General features: G+C 37.3%; 1 protein-coding gene across 1 annotated transcript in view; it reads left to right on the forward strand.

The window, feature by feature from the left end:
- The window catches only part of LOC135730616 (dynein axonemal heavy chain 2-like), a 154,444-nt gene that overhangs the window by 79,651 nt on the left and 57,594 nt on the right, over positions 1 to 17,199 (forward strand). Inside the window, exons 27-35 of the mRNA XM_065248516.2 lie at positions 5,611 to 5,747; positions 7,921 to 8,058; positions 8,150 to 8,308; positions 8,723 to 8,875; positions 10,787 to 10,878; positions 11,389 to 11,587; positions 12,270 to 12,494; positions 12,566 to 12,670; positions 16,462 to 16,650. Of these exons, the coding sequence (XP_065104588.1) occupies positions 5,611 to 5,747; positions 7,921 to 8,058; positions 8,150 to 8,308; positions 8,723 to 8,875; positions 10,787 to 10,878; positions 11,389 to 11,587; positions 12,270 to 12,494; positions 12,566 to 12,670; positions 16,462 to 16,650 (1,397 nt within the window). The remainder of the gene's footprint in view (positions 1 to 5,610; positions 5,748 to 7,920; positions 8,059 to 8,149; positions 8,309 to 8,722; positions 8,876 to 10,786; positions 10,879 to 11,388; positions 11,588 to 12,269; positions 12,495 to 12,565; positions 12,671 to 16,461; positions 16,651 to 17,199) is intronic.

Consider the following 17,199-nt stretch of genomic DNA (forward strand, 5'->3'; position numbering starts at 1 on the left):
AGAGGTAGAAGTTTGTGAGTTGTGATTTGCCTGCTGTTTGCCTTTAGCCAACCTGGTGTCCTCTGCACGTCTATGCCAACATCTTGAGTATCACAGGAAGTAGAGCTCCACTATTCAGAGATCTTATTCTGCCTTTTACTTTTATCAGTCCGCCCCTCCTGGAACAGTCGCTGCGTCTGAAATCGCACACTGTGACAGCACTGAATTAGATAAAGTATCTACTGCCTTATCGTTAAAACAATATATGCATATGTGTGGGTGCAATATGAATAATAATATTCAGACTTACTGCATCCGCCATTTTTCATTGCTATGTGACCCGTACTGTATGACCTTTGACCTTAGGGTGTAAATTGGACAGTTCATTACGCTGCGATACAATATCGATTTTTCTCTGCCGGCAATGCAATTTTGCCGATACATCAAACACTTCTTACCTCCAGTTACCATTCGATCCAATTTGATTTATTTATCGATATTGCGTGCCTGAAGCAGTTACCTGTACCTTATTTTCCGGACTATAAGTCGCTCCGCAGTATAAGTCGCATCAGTCAAAAATGCGTTTAAAAATGAAAAACATATAAGTCGCACTGCACTATACGTCGCATTTATTTAGAAAATGATTTCACAAAATCCAAGCCGAAGAACAGACATTTAATCTGGAAAGGCAAGTTATTCAACTAAACAATAGCACAGAACAGCAGACTGAATAGGTGTCCGTTCATGTTAAAGTAACATAAACAGTTATTTACACGATACACAATAGCATACAGAAGATACCTGGAACGCTGAATAGGCTAAATTAACACGACAACCCAAATCAGTAGGGGTGCACGATTCAGAAAATTTCACGATTCGATTCTGATTTTTAGGCTGAAGATTCGATTCAAAATCTTTCTTTATCTGAAGGAATAATTGAACATCTCATTTAATGGTAAATGCCTCTTTATGCTTCAAAATGACATAAATATGCTCACAAAAAAGTATCATTAATGCAACTCATACCATATATTGCAAGTATACTGATGGCATTCAAATATGTTTGGTAAATACACAACAAATTCTTCAACAAAAGATTAAGTAGATAATTCTTTTTATTGTTTTGAAAATACAAAAGGCTGTAGGATTAGCATATAGCTATTACAATTATATGTATATAAAACTATAGGAGACTAAGACATCCTCATTTAAATAAGTGTGTGTATTATCTATATAAGTGTGTGTGTGTGTTCTGACAGAGGCAAAGCTCTGCCCTTCCCCAGATAATTGTGTTTCTCCCTTGGCTTCTGCAGTTCTTTATACTTCCTTTACAGTTTCTTTTTTAATATTTAAATGGGCTTTACAAGTAACAGTACATTTGCTAAACGAAGAGAATGAGTCAGTAAGCATTAAAAAGTCATAATGGTTAGACATACTGTAGTACTAGAAATCAGCATTTGTTGTGTTGCAGTAATAGTAGGGAAATAGTTTGTTCCTTTGTATAGTATATTGAAGAAGTGCTTTTCATAGATCTCGCTGAACTTTATGCATTGTGTCATGATAAAATACACCTCTGTCTCAATTTAGTTTTGTTTGCTATAGAGGAACAATCATTTATCTTGTTCTTTGTTTATTTTGCCATGGTTTTTCTGTGCTTGCTTGTTTTTATTGCTAAATTGTGTTTGCTGAGTCTGTACCCGGTCCAAGGTGGTTCTCATTATTCACAGAAGATAGGTGTACATTTCAGGGCTGAATAACATTGCATTTTACTATGGGATTTAATCATGTTTACTTTGTTTTTCCGTCCAATTAGATTCACAGGATGAAACCTCAGTCTGTAGAATTTCCATAGATGTTGGAAAAATGTCTTTATAGAGCATGTATATTCTTTATTGTCTTAATTTTTAAGGATTTCACAGTGATATGATCAGTGACCACTAAATTGTGTTCCCAGAATGAAATTGCCTGTGTTTGTGTCAATATAATTAATGAACATTGGGCTAATTCTGCTCAGCATGCATTGTTTCTAATGTTCCAATACACTTTTCGCTACGTGGTGTGTTGAAAGTCTCAGCTGGGTGTTTTTTCCCATTTGGCTAGTTCTTGGTTTGTTAGTGAACCAACCTTGTTGCCGTAAAGACAATGGCCTCAATTACTGATTGTAATATTTTCAGCCCAATTATAACTGGAATAGGATTCCAACATCCTCTATAGAAGGATGATCCCACTTTTTACAGTGTTGTAATTGTAGTCTTTGCTGTAAACCAGGACCAGGTCACTTGAATAAATCACATTAATTCAGCAGAATTCAGACAATCATTTGAATCTAAAATATTTTTAATGGCCAATCATTTATGTCCATAAATAATTAGTCCGCGTTATTTAAAAAAAAAATATTTGTTTTTATAAAATACAGTTATATAATAAAATATATAAACAAATATCGGATAAGCTTTTAAGCTCTAATATATCAAGGTGTTCTTCGAATAAACATATTTAAAAAACCCCAAAGAACCATTCATTCTACAGATCATAAAAGAACCATTCAATTCTTGCATTTTTATACTCTAAAGAACCTTGTTCTATTACAAGGATCCTTTTGTGCTACATCTTTGGCCTATGTTAAAGGGACATTCAACTTTTTTTGAAAATATGCTCATTTTCCAGCTCCCCTAGAGTTAAACATTTGAATCTGGCACTACCACTTTTAGCATAGCTAGCACAATCCATTGAATCTGATTAGACCATAAGCATCGCGCTCAGAAATAACCAAAGAGTTTCAATATTTTTCCTATTTAAAACTTGACTCATCTTTAGTTACATCATGTACTAAAACCGACAGAAAATTAAAAGTTGCAATTTTCTAGGCAGATATGCTAGGAACTATACTCTCAAACTGGCGTAATAATCAAGGACTTTGCTGCCATAACATGGCTGGCGTAGTGATATTACGTACTGCCTGAAAATAGTCCGCTGCTATTGAAAGTAACCAAGGGGACTATTTTCAGGTGCTGCGTAATAACACTACGCCTGCTGCAGCCATGTTGCGGTGCCAACGCGCATGTGTCCGATAATACGTCTATAAACGATTTCATCGGACCCGTGTGTTATCATGCTGCATTTACACCAACCGTGGTAGAGGCGTGAAGCGCGAGTGATTTCAATGTTAAGTCAATGTGAAGACGCGTTGACGCGCGTCAGGAGGTCCCGTGGCGCGGAAGAGGCGTTCGGCGTAGCGCGAAAGATGCGTTTCCGCCTCTTTCGCGCGTGAAGCTCGGGCGAAAGGCGCGAATTGAGTGTTGTGCGCGGTACGCGCGGTAAGCGCGAATGGTGCTTTTTGTGCATCTTGCGGTTCACGCGAATTTGCGGCTGATGCCCAAGTTGAAAAATTTGAACTTTGGTGGAATTTCACGCCGCGTTAACCAATCAGGAGCCTGCTTGCTGCTGTGGTGGCAGCCCCGCCCGGAGTCACTCATTCAACCAAGGCTTGATATTGTCCATAAGCAGACACCCGGGGCTATACGACACAAGTTCTTATTTCTATAGAGGAGACAGGAATAAAAAGGACCTCGCTTGAAAGAGTGTCAGTGAGGACATTGGGCAACCTGGTAATTGTAATACACACTTCACTTTTGAGTCACGTGACGTTTATCGACCCGTGTCGTTTATTTTCCCCATAGTAAGGTTACCAAATAAAAACTGTAACTCTCTCGATAAATGCACAATCAATATCAGTCATTTTGCAAACAGACAACCGCATAGCACTTGCCCCTCCCACAAGATGCGGAGTTTGCCTCTGACGCGCGTCAAATGCTTGCTTTTTCCACGCGTCTACTCCGCTCTACACACGCGAATGCATCCAAATTGTTCAAGCGGCAAACCACGCGCGGTAGACGCAATTTTGACGCCCAAAACGCATTTGGTGTAAACTCAGCATCACAGTTACACACCTGGCCCGAAGTTAACTTCCAGTCTGTGTTTGTTTATTTGTCTGGCTAATGGCTAAAGACAAGGGGAGATGGCAAGCATGGATCACTACTGTGTGAAGAGCGGTTTGGCAGCCAGGCAAGAATTCAAGGATCTGTAGCTAACATTGTTTCAATTGATTTTACACAGTAATGTTAGTTCAATGTAGTAGTTGATACGCTTTAGCTATGATTTGAACTGTGGTAATTTACTAATTATTTATTTTTCTTGTTATCAGAAATAATCTACTCTAGAGGGACTCTTAAGTATTGTCAACAAAAAGCTGTTTGTTTATGTTGTTGTTTATGTTATAGCTGTTGTCATGCTATAGCACCACTTATGGTTCTACATATAGGTGCTATATAGAATTTAAAGTGTTTTCCCATTATTACGAACCAGTGAATCACCTTTTCTACTTTTATTTTTTAGTGTAGCATTTATAAACTCTTTTTCCGTACTCTATAACTATTAATGGCAGGTAAATACCATTGATGCTTTTTGGCAGAAAAATGTATCGGAAAAAAATGTAATGATTTTGTTCTGAAAAACAGTGCTTTGTGAAGAATTCTGAGAATCTAAAATTGATCGCAACAAAACAGCTTTCATCGGATTCTGCTCACACATAATCTTCAGTCATTATTATGGTCATTTTTATACCTGCTTCTGCTGCCTTATTGAATAGCCATTGGAGATCAAACATGAATTTAGTACATTTACCTCTACTGCATTTGATTTTTAACATTTTCATTTTGTCTTGACTCTCCTGCTAGGTAATACAGAGATCTAATGAATTTCTATCATCTTACTAGTCGTTCTTACACCTCATGCTGTTTGTTTACTTGATTTTGCTCAGAATTCTCGTATGTCTTTCTTCTGGCTTCCTCTGTGATTTAATTTTTTTCGTTTGTATTCGCTCCTTGCCCATACTTGTCCCTTATTTTCAGAGCTTTTTTGTCTCTCCTATGCTAAACTCAGCAGTAGCTCTCTCCATCACATACACAAGGGTTTTCAATCAGTCTCTTTGGCTGTGCTTTGACCAAGGCAACATGCCTGCACAGGTTTCCATGGCAATGTGTGCAACTAAGACCACCTGTGATTGCTCTTGACACCTGCCAGTCATTAAATCCGACCAATCATTTCGGCTTTCTGCATGCCCAGAGATTGTTTTGTCCTTCGCTCTATTTTAGAGTGGTCACTAGGGGCCTTGAATTGGGCTTAAGGTGATCTGTGTGGATACAGGTGTTATGGATTATAAATAGTGGCCCAGTATAGTTTGTTTTTGTTACCTGGGTCCCCACCTCCTAAGTCATAAAGAGAAGGTGGCCTAGAGGACATGTGACACTTTCTGTTGCTGTGTGTGACAGGTCTGGTGTTAGCTAGCCTGTTTTTTCCAGTGAGTGTTTGTGATTCAGATAGATGGGCACTATGATGTTTTTTATAGGTTTAGTAAATAACACATAAATGGGCAGATAATAAAAACATTTAATCAAAGGCATCACAGCAATTGCCTATTGAGTGTGTGTGTGTGTGTGTGTGTGTGTGTGTGTGTGTGTGTGTGTGTGTGTGTGTGTGTGTGTGTGTGTGTGTGTGTGTGTGTGTGTGTGTGTGTGTGTGTGTGTGTGTGTGTGTAACACTTACACTTCTTGTCTGTGTGGATGAGCTCAGATGGAAAGCCTGATGAGAAGTGGATTGTGTTTGACGGGCCAGTGGACACGCTGTGGATCGAGAGCATGAACTCCGTAATGGACGACAACAAAGTCCTCACACTCATCAATGGAGAGCGAATCTCCATGCCTGAACAGGTACTCTTGATAGATGATACATTTTTAAAACAGTACTACCACTACTCCTTATTCCAGACATAATTCAGACAAGATGCCGTGTATCCAGCTAAACAAACTCAATACCATTTTGTAGTACTGTGATGAGTACAAGAGTAACAAATGCACAGCGGATCAACTGTGGGATTTATCAAGTTTTTCTTCATCCTATTTGCATGAGATATTTGTGATGTTAATGAAGAAATTTCACCCCAAAATAAGAATTTATATTTGTGTTTTAGCCCACTCCCCCCATACACACATTCTCATTACTGTAATGCAAATAAAAAAAATCTTATCCTCTCTAAATCTCAGATCATAAAATCATAATATGAGTACATTGTCAGTATTATTTTTTATTAAAATTAGCATGAAGTAAATTGAGTATTTCTTATATTAACTCATTCCATTTTTTTGAAAAGTTGTCTGCCAAATTTTTTTTGATTTTCACAAAAGTTTCACAAAAAATTCTAAAAATATATAAACATACAAATATATCAAATTAAAGAACATACCCTCTGCTTTCAAACAAACAATAAATAAACAAACAAAACGGGGAGAATTTTTTTTTCCTATCTATATTTTATTCTCTGCTTGTTTGGGAGGTTTCCTGTACAGGGATTAGTTTAAGACAGGACGAGGCCTTAGTTTAATTAGGAAATATAGCTAGTTTTAACAAACATGCCTTACTAAAAACATTTAATAACATTTAGTGCATTTTTAGGCAAAACAAAGGGCACTGGTGTATTTTAAGATTATGTCAGTGCTAGTTGTTTTCAGTTTGGACAGCTTTTACATTTATTTTAGTCTAGGACTAGTCCAATACCTTTCCGGAAACCACCCCATAAACTCTTAAATATGGGTATTTTTCTTTAAAAATACACATTTTTTAGCAAAAGCTGAAATAATTGCATTTTTGTAAAAACATTTTGTTAGAGATCAGATTCAGAACGATTATCAAAACATACACATAGTTTAAAATGAGTAAAAAATTAGTTTTGGCCTCAGTTTTTTCATAAATTGAAATAGTGGATAATCACGGTATTGCAGATTAACATAAAAATTAATCAGGAACACTTTTTATGCAAATGTTTTCTCTTAATTGATGAGATAACTCTTCAGTGGCGGGGAAAGAGTATTCCTTTTACAATAAAATCATATAAATTTTTTCCACATTATATTTTTACATTATAATAGTTCGAATGTTAGGACAAAGCCATTTAAAGGGGCCATGGCATGAAAATCTGAGTACTATGATTGGGTTCCCAGTGCTTCTATCAACCTTGAAAATTTGAAAAAGATCAACCCAGTAACTTAGTTTTAGTAAACCATTCTCTACAAGCATGTTAAAAAATGGGTCGTTGAAATTTGGTTCTCCTTATGATGTCATAAGGAGCTCTTATTATAATAATACAGCCTCCCTAATCTGCACTATCCAATCACAGCACTTCCATTTCGTGCAGAGAAAAAGAGAGAGAGAGAAAATAATTCACAGGACAATTGAGTTTCAATTGCAACAAACCACCATCATTGTAATCAGTGTTTGCACTTCATCTGCTCATTTGCATTTTAAAGGACACACCCAAAACGGCACATTTTTGCACACACCTACAAAAGGGCCATTTTAACATGCTATAATAAATTATTTATATGGTACTTTGAGCTAAAACTTCACATAATATGTGCTCTGGGGACACCAAAGATTTATTTGACATCTTAAAAAAGTCTTATGCCATAGCCCCTTTAAATAAGAAATAAATTATTTGAACTGTCATTAGATGGCAGTTTTGGACCGCCTTCAGGTTTTTAAAATATTGATATCTATTGTAGAAAAGATATGACCGTATGTGGGATGTTGTGCATCACTATTTTAAAGGGGGGGTTATGGCCTTGTGGTTAGAGAGCCGCCGGTTGGATTTTTAGGGCTTGCAGGAAGCGACTGATATGCCCTTGAGCAAGGCACCTTATCCCCAATTGCTCTCTGGGCAATGCAGTGATATCTGTTAAGTGCTTTGGGGGGGGGTGTTCTCACGGGATGGGTTAAATGCAGAGGTCACTTTCCAACTATAGGTTACCATACATTAGCAATTCACTAATGAGAATTAAAGTGTATGTTTGGTTGGGTTGTAACTGTTAATGAGGGTATATGTTGCAGGTGTCATTATTATTCGAAGTGGAGGATTTAGCTGTGGCGTCCCCTGCTACCGTGTCCCGCTGTGGTATGGTTTACAACGACTACTCCGATTTAAGCTGGAAGCCCTCTGTTCAGTCCTGGATGGATAAACGGCAGAAGGTTAGAGACACATTGTTAAACTCAAGCATCCATGTAATTAGATTTGCAAAGTGCTTCAGTTTTTAATAGTTCCTCTCTTTTGCCCTTTTAGATTGAAATGGATCATCTAAAGCAGCTTTTTGAGAGGTACATGGAGAAGACCCTGACTTTTAAAAAGGCCCACTGTAAGGAGCTTGTGACCATCACTGAACTGAACGGAGTGGCATCGCTCTGTAGACTCTACGACTCACTGGCTACTCCAGAGAATGGGGTGAGAAGAATCACACCACATTGATAATCACATCTCATGTTATGACCAAAGATGTGATGAGCCATATCACAAATAAATCCCTATTTACTCACCTTAATGTTATTTCATCCTCAAGCGTTTAGTTGATTTTTAAAGAATACTAACACATTTGTCACTATATGGATGAACAACATTGTGACGAAAGCGCATTGTCATACAGGAAATGCATTTGAGTGAACTTTTAAAGGATGGTTTTAAGTACAGTCAGGGTATGTGGACAATTTAGAATAATTTTTGCTGTTTTTTGTCTAAGATCTTCAGGTCTTGTGTCAATGTTTGACTTAATCAAAACGTTAAGCTTAATTAAACATAATATCTAGTTTAGTATTAGTTCAGAGTGGCTGATCGTTGCTTTTATTCTCTTTGGTGAGTCAGGTAAACCCAGCGGACTCTGAACACTTTGGCCGTATGGTGGAGCTCTGGTTCATCTTTAGTCTCATATGGTCTGTGTGCGCTTCCGTAGATGAGGATGGACGCAAGAAGATTGACACCTTCCTACGTGAACTAGAAGGAGCATTCCCTAACAAGGTACACTTATAAAAAAAACATTTAATTGCACTGGATCAGTGGTTTTCAAACTTTTCAGCCGAACCCATTTGACATAAATGATTTACTTGAAGTGCCCCCTGAAATTTTAAAATGCACATATTATGACAATTTGTTATAGATCATTTGTTATAGCATGTCCAAAATGCCATTGTTTTGGGTGGGAGCAAAAAAGCGCTGTTTTAATGTGTGTATCTTTTAATGCAAATGAGCTACTAACTCCCATACCAACAGCCCTACTGAGCAATTTAATTAGATCTGATTCTGTGAATACTCTCTGGGAAAATTATAGATATTTAGTCGCATTAGTGCTACAATCACATTCATAAAAGCTTTTGCGTAAAATTAACCATTAATTCAGTGGCCGTGGGCGGGGATTTGTTTTTGTGATGTCACATTAACTAGAAAATCAAAACAGCATGTCTAATGAGACTGCTTTTGACTTAATGGGGAATAAAAAAGAAATAGTGACTCCTTTTTTCATTGTAGAGTTGTTGTCTTAACTGCCAACACACATATATCTCCAAACACCTATTAATAAAGCAATAAGCCCCAAGAAGCAGTGGGTTACCAGTGCATTTTATAACAGCTAAGGGGCGTTGTTAGGCACGACGCGAAGCGGAAGCTGTTATAAAATGCACTGTTACACCACTGCTTTGCAGGGCTTATTGCTTTTATAAAGCGGTTACTTCAGATGCATAGCAGGATTTAATAAAATAAAACACAAATAAGTTGTAATTATAATAGTACAAATATTACTCTTCCGCCAAACAAAGTAGTTCCTCAGAATCAAGTGTGGCTGCAACTGAGCATAGTTCCCAACCAACACAGACGCAGCAAAGACACAGTGAAAGACTGTAATGTTTATCTTCATAAATCAACATTCATCTAATTTTAAAATTAATATTTATATTGTGCAACTGTTGAAGTGATCTGAACCGCTAGTAAAAGTTACCTGTCTGAACCGTTGGGTTACCAGGGTATTCTATCAACGCATAGAACGCGTTTCAACCAATCAGAATGAAGAACCAGAATGAGCCGTTTTATAAAAGTGGATTTTGCATTATATGTGCATTTTATGTAAATATTTCAATAATCAATAGCAAATGTGCATGTTTTTTACTATTATTTTTCATCTGTTTTGAAGTTTTTATCAGCAGTATTTTACATAGTTATTATTATTATTACCTGCAATTTTTTTTAAAAAGTTATCTTAGCTGGGTTTTCATAGGCAGAGTCATATATGTGTAGACAATTTCTATTTTATTAAAGAGCACCTATTGTCCGATTCACAATTTTACATTTCCTTTGGTGTGTAAGTTTGTATTACTACATGTTAAAAGTTACATACCCCAAAGTAAACGATGACGTGATTTATCATCTCCAACAAACACACGGATTGTAGGCAACAGTTTACTTCCTGGGTTTGGTGATGTAGACAAGACCGACATTATCATAATTACTCCACGATTCAACCTGTAAATTTAATTCTGTCAGCATTGCATTGTAAGCGAATATTTCAAACATGGTAAGGCTAACATCAGAGGTATTCAGGCCAATCACAACTTACAGATTAGCTGGCCAATTAGGGACACAGAGCTTTTCAAAGAGATGAGCTTTGTACAAAATCAGTGCTTTTTAGGAAGACAGGGCTACAAAAAATGTACGGTATGTGGAAAATAATGTGCTTTTTTTAACCAAAAACCACGCAAACACATTGTATTATACCAAATACACAAAATAACGTTCTTTTTTAGCAATGAAATAGGTGCTTTTTAATTTGAGGGCATTTGCTGATGCTCGGCATACAAAGGTAAAGCAATATCTTCAAGCCGTTCTGCCTCTGTAAACAACTATATTATCAGAGTAATAATCACCTTTATGAAACCTCAGGACACCGTCTACGAGTACTATGTGGACACCAAAAACAAAACATGGGCGTCGTTTGAGGAAAAGCTGCCCAAGGGCTGGCGCTACACTTCCAAGTAAGATATGTGTGTGTGTGTGCGCCTGCAGGCTCAGTCAATGGCCCCTCGCCTGGCTTCCTCCCATACTTTTGAATTCCTCATCTATTCATACATTTCATCTTTTTATCCGTCTTCATCTCTCTCTCTCTCTTCTCTCTCCTGCTCTCATTTGTCATGTCAGTCCAATTCTTTCACCTTCATTGTCCTTTGTCCTCTCTGCTCTTTCTGCTCCCTCTTTGTTAGCTGTCCATTTTTTTTCTGGCCTTTTCTACCTGACTCTTTTTTATCTCTCTCTTCATTTGAAATGTTTCGCTACTTCTTTCAATTTTCAGTCTTTCAATCAGGACTTTTCACCTCCTCTTCCTCTTCCAGATGCTCATTCATTCAGCTCTCCCACCCCTACTGCTCTCTTTCTCTCCTTCCCTTTTTCGTCATTTTTGTCCTGCTTTTAAAGCCCACTTCATACTTAGACGTCCCACTTTTCAACTTGTTTGCAGTCCTCTTTCAAATTATTTTGTGTCTCCACAGTGCTCCGTTCTATAAGATCGTGGTCCCCACAGTGGACACGGTGCGCTATCATTATCTGGTCAAGGCTCTGGTGAATGCTCAGCACCCTGTGCTGCTGACAGGTCCAGTGGGAACAGGAAAGACTTCAGTGGCCCAAAGTGTCCTGCAGAACCTGGACGCAGTCACTTGGGCTACGCTCACCATCAACATGTCCTCACAGGTGACAAGGAACACTGTTAGCATAAGTAATACAAAATAAATGTTTGGATGTGTCAGCAATGGTCTGTTTGTTAAAGGGACAGACAGTTGTCCCAAAAATAAAAGTTTGGTCATTATATACTCACTGCCATGTCATTCAAAACCCTGTGACTTTTTGGTGGAAGACAAAAAGGGAAAATCTGCTGCTTACTGTTTTTCCCATGCAGTAACAATGGATGGGGATTAAATTCTTCAAGAAAAAGGTGCAGAACGGACCATTTAATAACTTAAAGGTGGTCCATACAATCTGTAAGCTACGTTAAATTCCAATTGCTCTTAAAAAGTTTCTTAAAATGACAAAATTTGGCACGTCCTGTAGATCTTTACACACAGAGCTTTTACAGTATTCCCATACTTAACAGTGTGTGGTAGATTAGAATAGCAAGACTGATATTTTAATAGTTTAGTCTCATATCTCTAACAAGAGTCATTGGTCAGATGGCCCAGTCTGATAAGCAATTTTACAGAAGGCGGTGAGATCAGTATCATCATCATTCTTCAGCGCCGTCATCATCATCAATGGTTATTAAAATAAGGAAATTCTCACTTATTCTTTAAACCGTCTCTTATGATAAGTGAACATTTCATCCTTTTCTGTTTCTGGCTGGCTCTTTATAATGGTGTTTATCTTTTCTTTCTCTCAGACTAGTTCTAATAACGTACAGGAGATCATCGAGTCTCGAGTAGAGAAGAGGATTAAAGGTGTATATGTGCCGGTTGGTGGAAAGAGGATGCTTGTATTCCTGGATGATCTCAACATGCCCGCTATGGACGACTTTGGCTCCCAGCCTCCACTGGAGCTGCTCCGGCTCTGGATTGATTACGGATTCTGGTACGACCGCCAGAAACAGATCGTCAAATCTATTAAAGTAAGTAATTGTTGTTGTTTTTTTATACATATACATGCATGTCTTTTCATCTCACTTTGTCACTCATAAAGGACATTTTTCTCCTGGCCGCAATGGGGCCCCCTGGTGGAGGGAGGACTCGCGTATCTGGACGCCTGCAGAGCCGCTTTAATCTCATCAACATGACATTTCCAACAGTGAGTAGAGCTGGATACCCTTTAACAGTTTAAACCAGATTGACATTACCTGACGAAAAAACAGCATTTGCTGAGAAGCAAAAGGGCAGTGTTTTGGTTAAGCGTAGGTGTTTCGGTCAGCACACTTTGCAGAGATTAAATTGCTGAGGTTAGGTTTCAAAAAGCTTGTAATGTAGGTTAATGGGCCACATTCATACATCAAAATATTTGATACTGGGGCACAACTAAATCTAAATTTATTCATTACTTATTAATGACAAAAGTTTATATAGAGTCTTGATATTATGGGGCAGATTTCTGAACAGGGTTTAGATTAATCCAGTAATAGGCCTTAGTTATAATTGGACATTTAAGTTGTTTTTACAAACATACCTTGCAAAAAACAATAGGGGAAAGTGAGGTGAGTTGTGCCAGTTTTTACTCAAAGTTACTTTAAAGTGAGGCCATGACAGTATTGGCTTTAACTCAAAAAGTGCTCTCGTGGCACAACTTGCCCCTTGTGCAGGGTAAGTTGTGTCTTTGTGGAAATAAGTTTGGGTAAATTGTGCCATTGATTTCTACAGTAAAACAGAGAATTGTAATGTTTTGAACTATAATGCGATATTAAAGCAAGACAAATTCTAGACACAATTACTCATTTAACCTCTCGACGCGCACTAGCTCGGGGGCGGGATGACGTCAGTTTGTTTTACGCTGCTAACAATATCTATATAGCCTACTGTCTACAAACATTAATAATATTAACATTACTATACATCGTCTAAAAGGTCTACGGGTTTTGCATCAGTGTATGGTCTCTGTGTTGTGATACAGGTGATAAAGCAACATAAATGTAGTATTTTGTTACAGAAGTCCAGATGACAACATGCAAAATATAAACAGGACGTCTTACCTTTGTGTTGATATAACGATCGCGAATCGAATCCAATTTGATTCGAATTTGTCTCAGATGTGTGAATAACCCATAAAAAATCTCCAATAAAATACATCCAATGACCATTTTTGTCCACAAATGCATATAATCTGTGAAATATAGATATATTGTCCATTGTTTACATCAGATTTCACATGAACGTCTTGTAATAGAATATAATATACAATCTGAAGACTATTTACGTTGTAACGTTACGTCGTGTATATGAGATTACACACGTGTTTAAACCCGCGTTCAAACTTTGTTTTAAAAAGTAGGCGGGAGTATAATACATAATATCCAAACAGCGCTGTCAAATATCGTGACGTCATCTGACTCGCTCGTTTCTCCAATGACTTCATGGAAATTATTGATAGACAGAACGTGTAGCCACTAGCCAATTAGATAAGAAATCCAACGATCTTTGTGTGACGTTTTATTTTCTGGTGTGAAAACAGCATTTTATATGCTAACATAAGAATAAATAATAATAAGAACGCACGTGTACGCATGTAAACAAAATATCTTTATTTTGGGGCTGACTGGCACTTAGAAAAGGCACTACTCTTACAAAAACCCTTGCAAGAACCTCATTTTCGGGCCTATCGATCTCAAATGTGAAACATAACTTCTTCAGACTTGTGGCTTTGGCATCATTGCATTTCTAGGTTTCACACACTTAGTTATCATTAAGATTTTTAGTATTAAAAAAGATTTTATGCAAAAAAAATTATTACAATATACTTCAGCTTCTCTAACTTTTTTTTTATATTTTGAAACCTGGAAAATGAAGCTCAAAGTGTCTTCTTTGTAATGTGAAAAAAGTTATGCTTATACTCTAAATGGTTTAGTAAAAACAACCCTTTTAGTGAAAGTAGGTCTTTTCATGGTTTGGGCCAGAGTGGGGGTGCTTTTCAAGAGGTTAAGGTTTCTTTAGATGTTGTCACTCTATTAAACTGATGGAATAAGTCATATTTTGTAGTTTTTGGAAAACCACAACTTAAATACACAATATATGACATTTCTGAATCATTTCAGGCAAAAAGGCTTTGGCAATAGATGCCTGTTGACAAACATAGAATGCTGTCTGTCAATTATGTAATATATAAGAATAAAGTGACTAGGCTAATTTTTAAACATATTGTGACTTGGCCGCTTAAAATTTATCTTTAATAACATAGTGCAAACTCAAAACTATAATCAGTGTTAGCTAAATTAAACAATTGGCTGGTAGGCCTAAGCCAAACACTGATGAGGCATGCCCATCTCCTCACTTCTCCATATTATCCCCTGTGAGTATGTACATCTAGGTGGTCTGGATCTGGCCAACTATTTAACATCCCACTTGTCAATAGGGGAATATAAACTTATGCTGTCTAATGGCTGTACCACCAAGTTTTTAGGTGTGGGTAGTTTCTTGGGCACATCACATCTGGCACAACTTAACCCAGGCCCTTTGACACAAATCACCCCAGACCTACATGTTTGAGAAACTACCATGATCCTAAAACATGTGTGAAATATTTTCAAACCTGTCTTTTAATGTTCAGACACTACTTTACAATTGATGGCTTTTCAAAATTATGTGGTCACATTGCCAATTTCTTCTACGGTTTTCCAGAAACAAGGGGTGGAACTTCTTCCCCCGGCCACAAATCACCACACTCTCCTAGTGTGCAAAGCAATGTCACTGTAATATGTTAAGATCAGTGCAAGATGTTTTTAAATTAAAGGTCAAGTTCGGTATTTTACACTTAAAAGGGCTTTAAGTGTAAGATACCGAACTTGTCCTTTAAGGCAGCTCAAACATGCATTTAAGTTTGGGACTAGGATAAGCGCTGTCCAGTAAACCGCCTCTTAAGTGGATCATGCTAAAATAACTACAGAAAACTGTGATGAAAAATAATAAAATTAATTTCAAGAACACACTTACCTTGCAAGCTCTATAATATACAGTGTACTACAAATAATGGCTACTGATAGTATCTTTAAATTAGAAACCTTTCTGTTAACAGGTTATTCACAGACTACTAGATTATTCAGAGTACTCTTAAAGGATTAATCAATTATCTAAAAAAAATCCAAATAATTTACTCCATAAAAATATGCACTTCTAATCACAACTTCTCGTCTTGCACCAGCCGTGTGACGTGCCAGCGCGACCTCATGTAATTGCGTAAGCACGTCGAAAGGTCACACGTTACATATATGAAACTCACTTTTGCGGACTATTTAAACAATAAACTGACACAAAGACATGAATTAGTATCATTCCACATACAACAACTTTGGAATGGTCCTCTTTCTCCACACTTGTAAACACTGGGGCGGTAGTTTCGCATACGTCATCTGTGACCTTTTGAAGTGATGACGCATTATGTGAGTCACACGACCAGTGCAACACGAGAAACTGTGGTTTAAAAGTACATGTTTTTTCTTGCAGAAAATAACATTGTTTCACTTATGCCTCGTTTGGGGTCGTTTTGAGCCCTTTGAAGCTGTGTTGAAACTGCATTGAAACTGTAAACTGTTGAGGTCCAATAAAGTCTTTTAATTAAGAAAAATCCTGGAATGTTTTCCTAAAAAAAAACATAATTTATTCTCAACTAATAAAAAAAGACAAAAACATATTGTTATGTATTTTACATCATATTGCATGTCTTTTAAGAGATCCTTCTAATAGTCCCACATTGCACCTTTAAATCAATTGCTGCATTGTATTTACTCTATCTTACATAAATCGTGTTTTCTTGAATAACTATTGTACGTTCTCTGTTTGTATTTATCACATTAACTAATATTTTTTTCAGTTTGTTCAGTTGTCTTTATTTATCTTCTGTTTGAATCCCTCTCCCCATATTTTTTCGTCTCTCTCCAGGAGTCTCAGATCTCACGCATCTATGGCACCATGATCAGTCAGAAGCTGCAGGAGTTTGATGAGGAGGTGAAGCCCATTGGTGGGGTTTTGACCCAGGCCACTATAGATCTGTACCACACCATCACTGCCCGTTTCTTACCCACACCTGCAAAGATACACTATCTTTTCAACCTCAGGGACATCTCTAAGGTACAAGACATTATACGTGATTGTGTTTCTCAGCTAGAAATGTAGCAGTTTGTGGAATTTAAGAATGAATTGGGCCAGGTGATGGTTCCAGTTTATGCACCACATTGTTTTAGCATGTGATTCATAATAATAATGATGCCTTTTTTATTTAATACAATTCTGATTTAATAAAAGAATCATGGAGATCAGGGAACAACCCCAGTGTGCCTACAGCATTGTTGCTGAATGAAATTTGCATGGCTCAATACCCCATCTTGTTGGCTGGTTTGAGCACTGAGCTGTGGAGGCTGAAGCAGATTATGTCGTTCTTGGACTGCCCAGCATTACATATCCACAATTTTTGCCCTCTCTACTAATTTATAACACTTCTCTTCATCATCCAATTCAAAATTCATAAATTACTACTGTAATAGGCAAATCCTCAACTCATTCACACAGAAAGGACACATGTTTAACAAGCATTATTTCAGCAATATTTCAAAATGTTGCTTTGTTCAGCATATAAGTCTACTGTTTCACTTACTCACTCACAGCATGCATACAGGAAGG

Source organism: Paramisgurnus dabryanus, chromosome 2 (assembly GCF_030506205.2).
Source record: "Paramisgurnus dabryanus chromosome 2, PD_genome_1.1, whole genome shotgun sequence".
In the NCBI taxonomy this organism is placed as follows: domain Eukaryota; kingdom Metazoa; phylum Chordata; class Actinopteri; order Cypriniformes; family Cobitidae; genus Paramisgurnus; species Paramisgurnus dabryanus.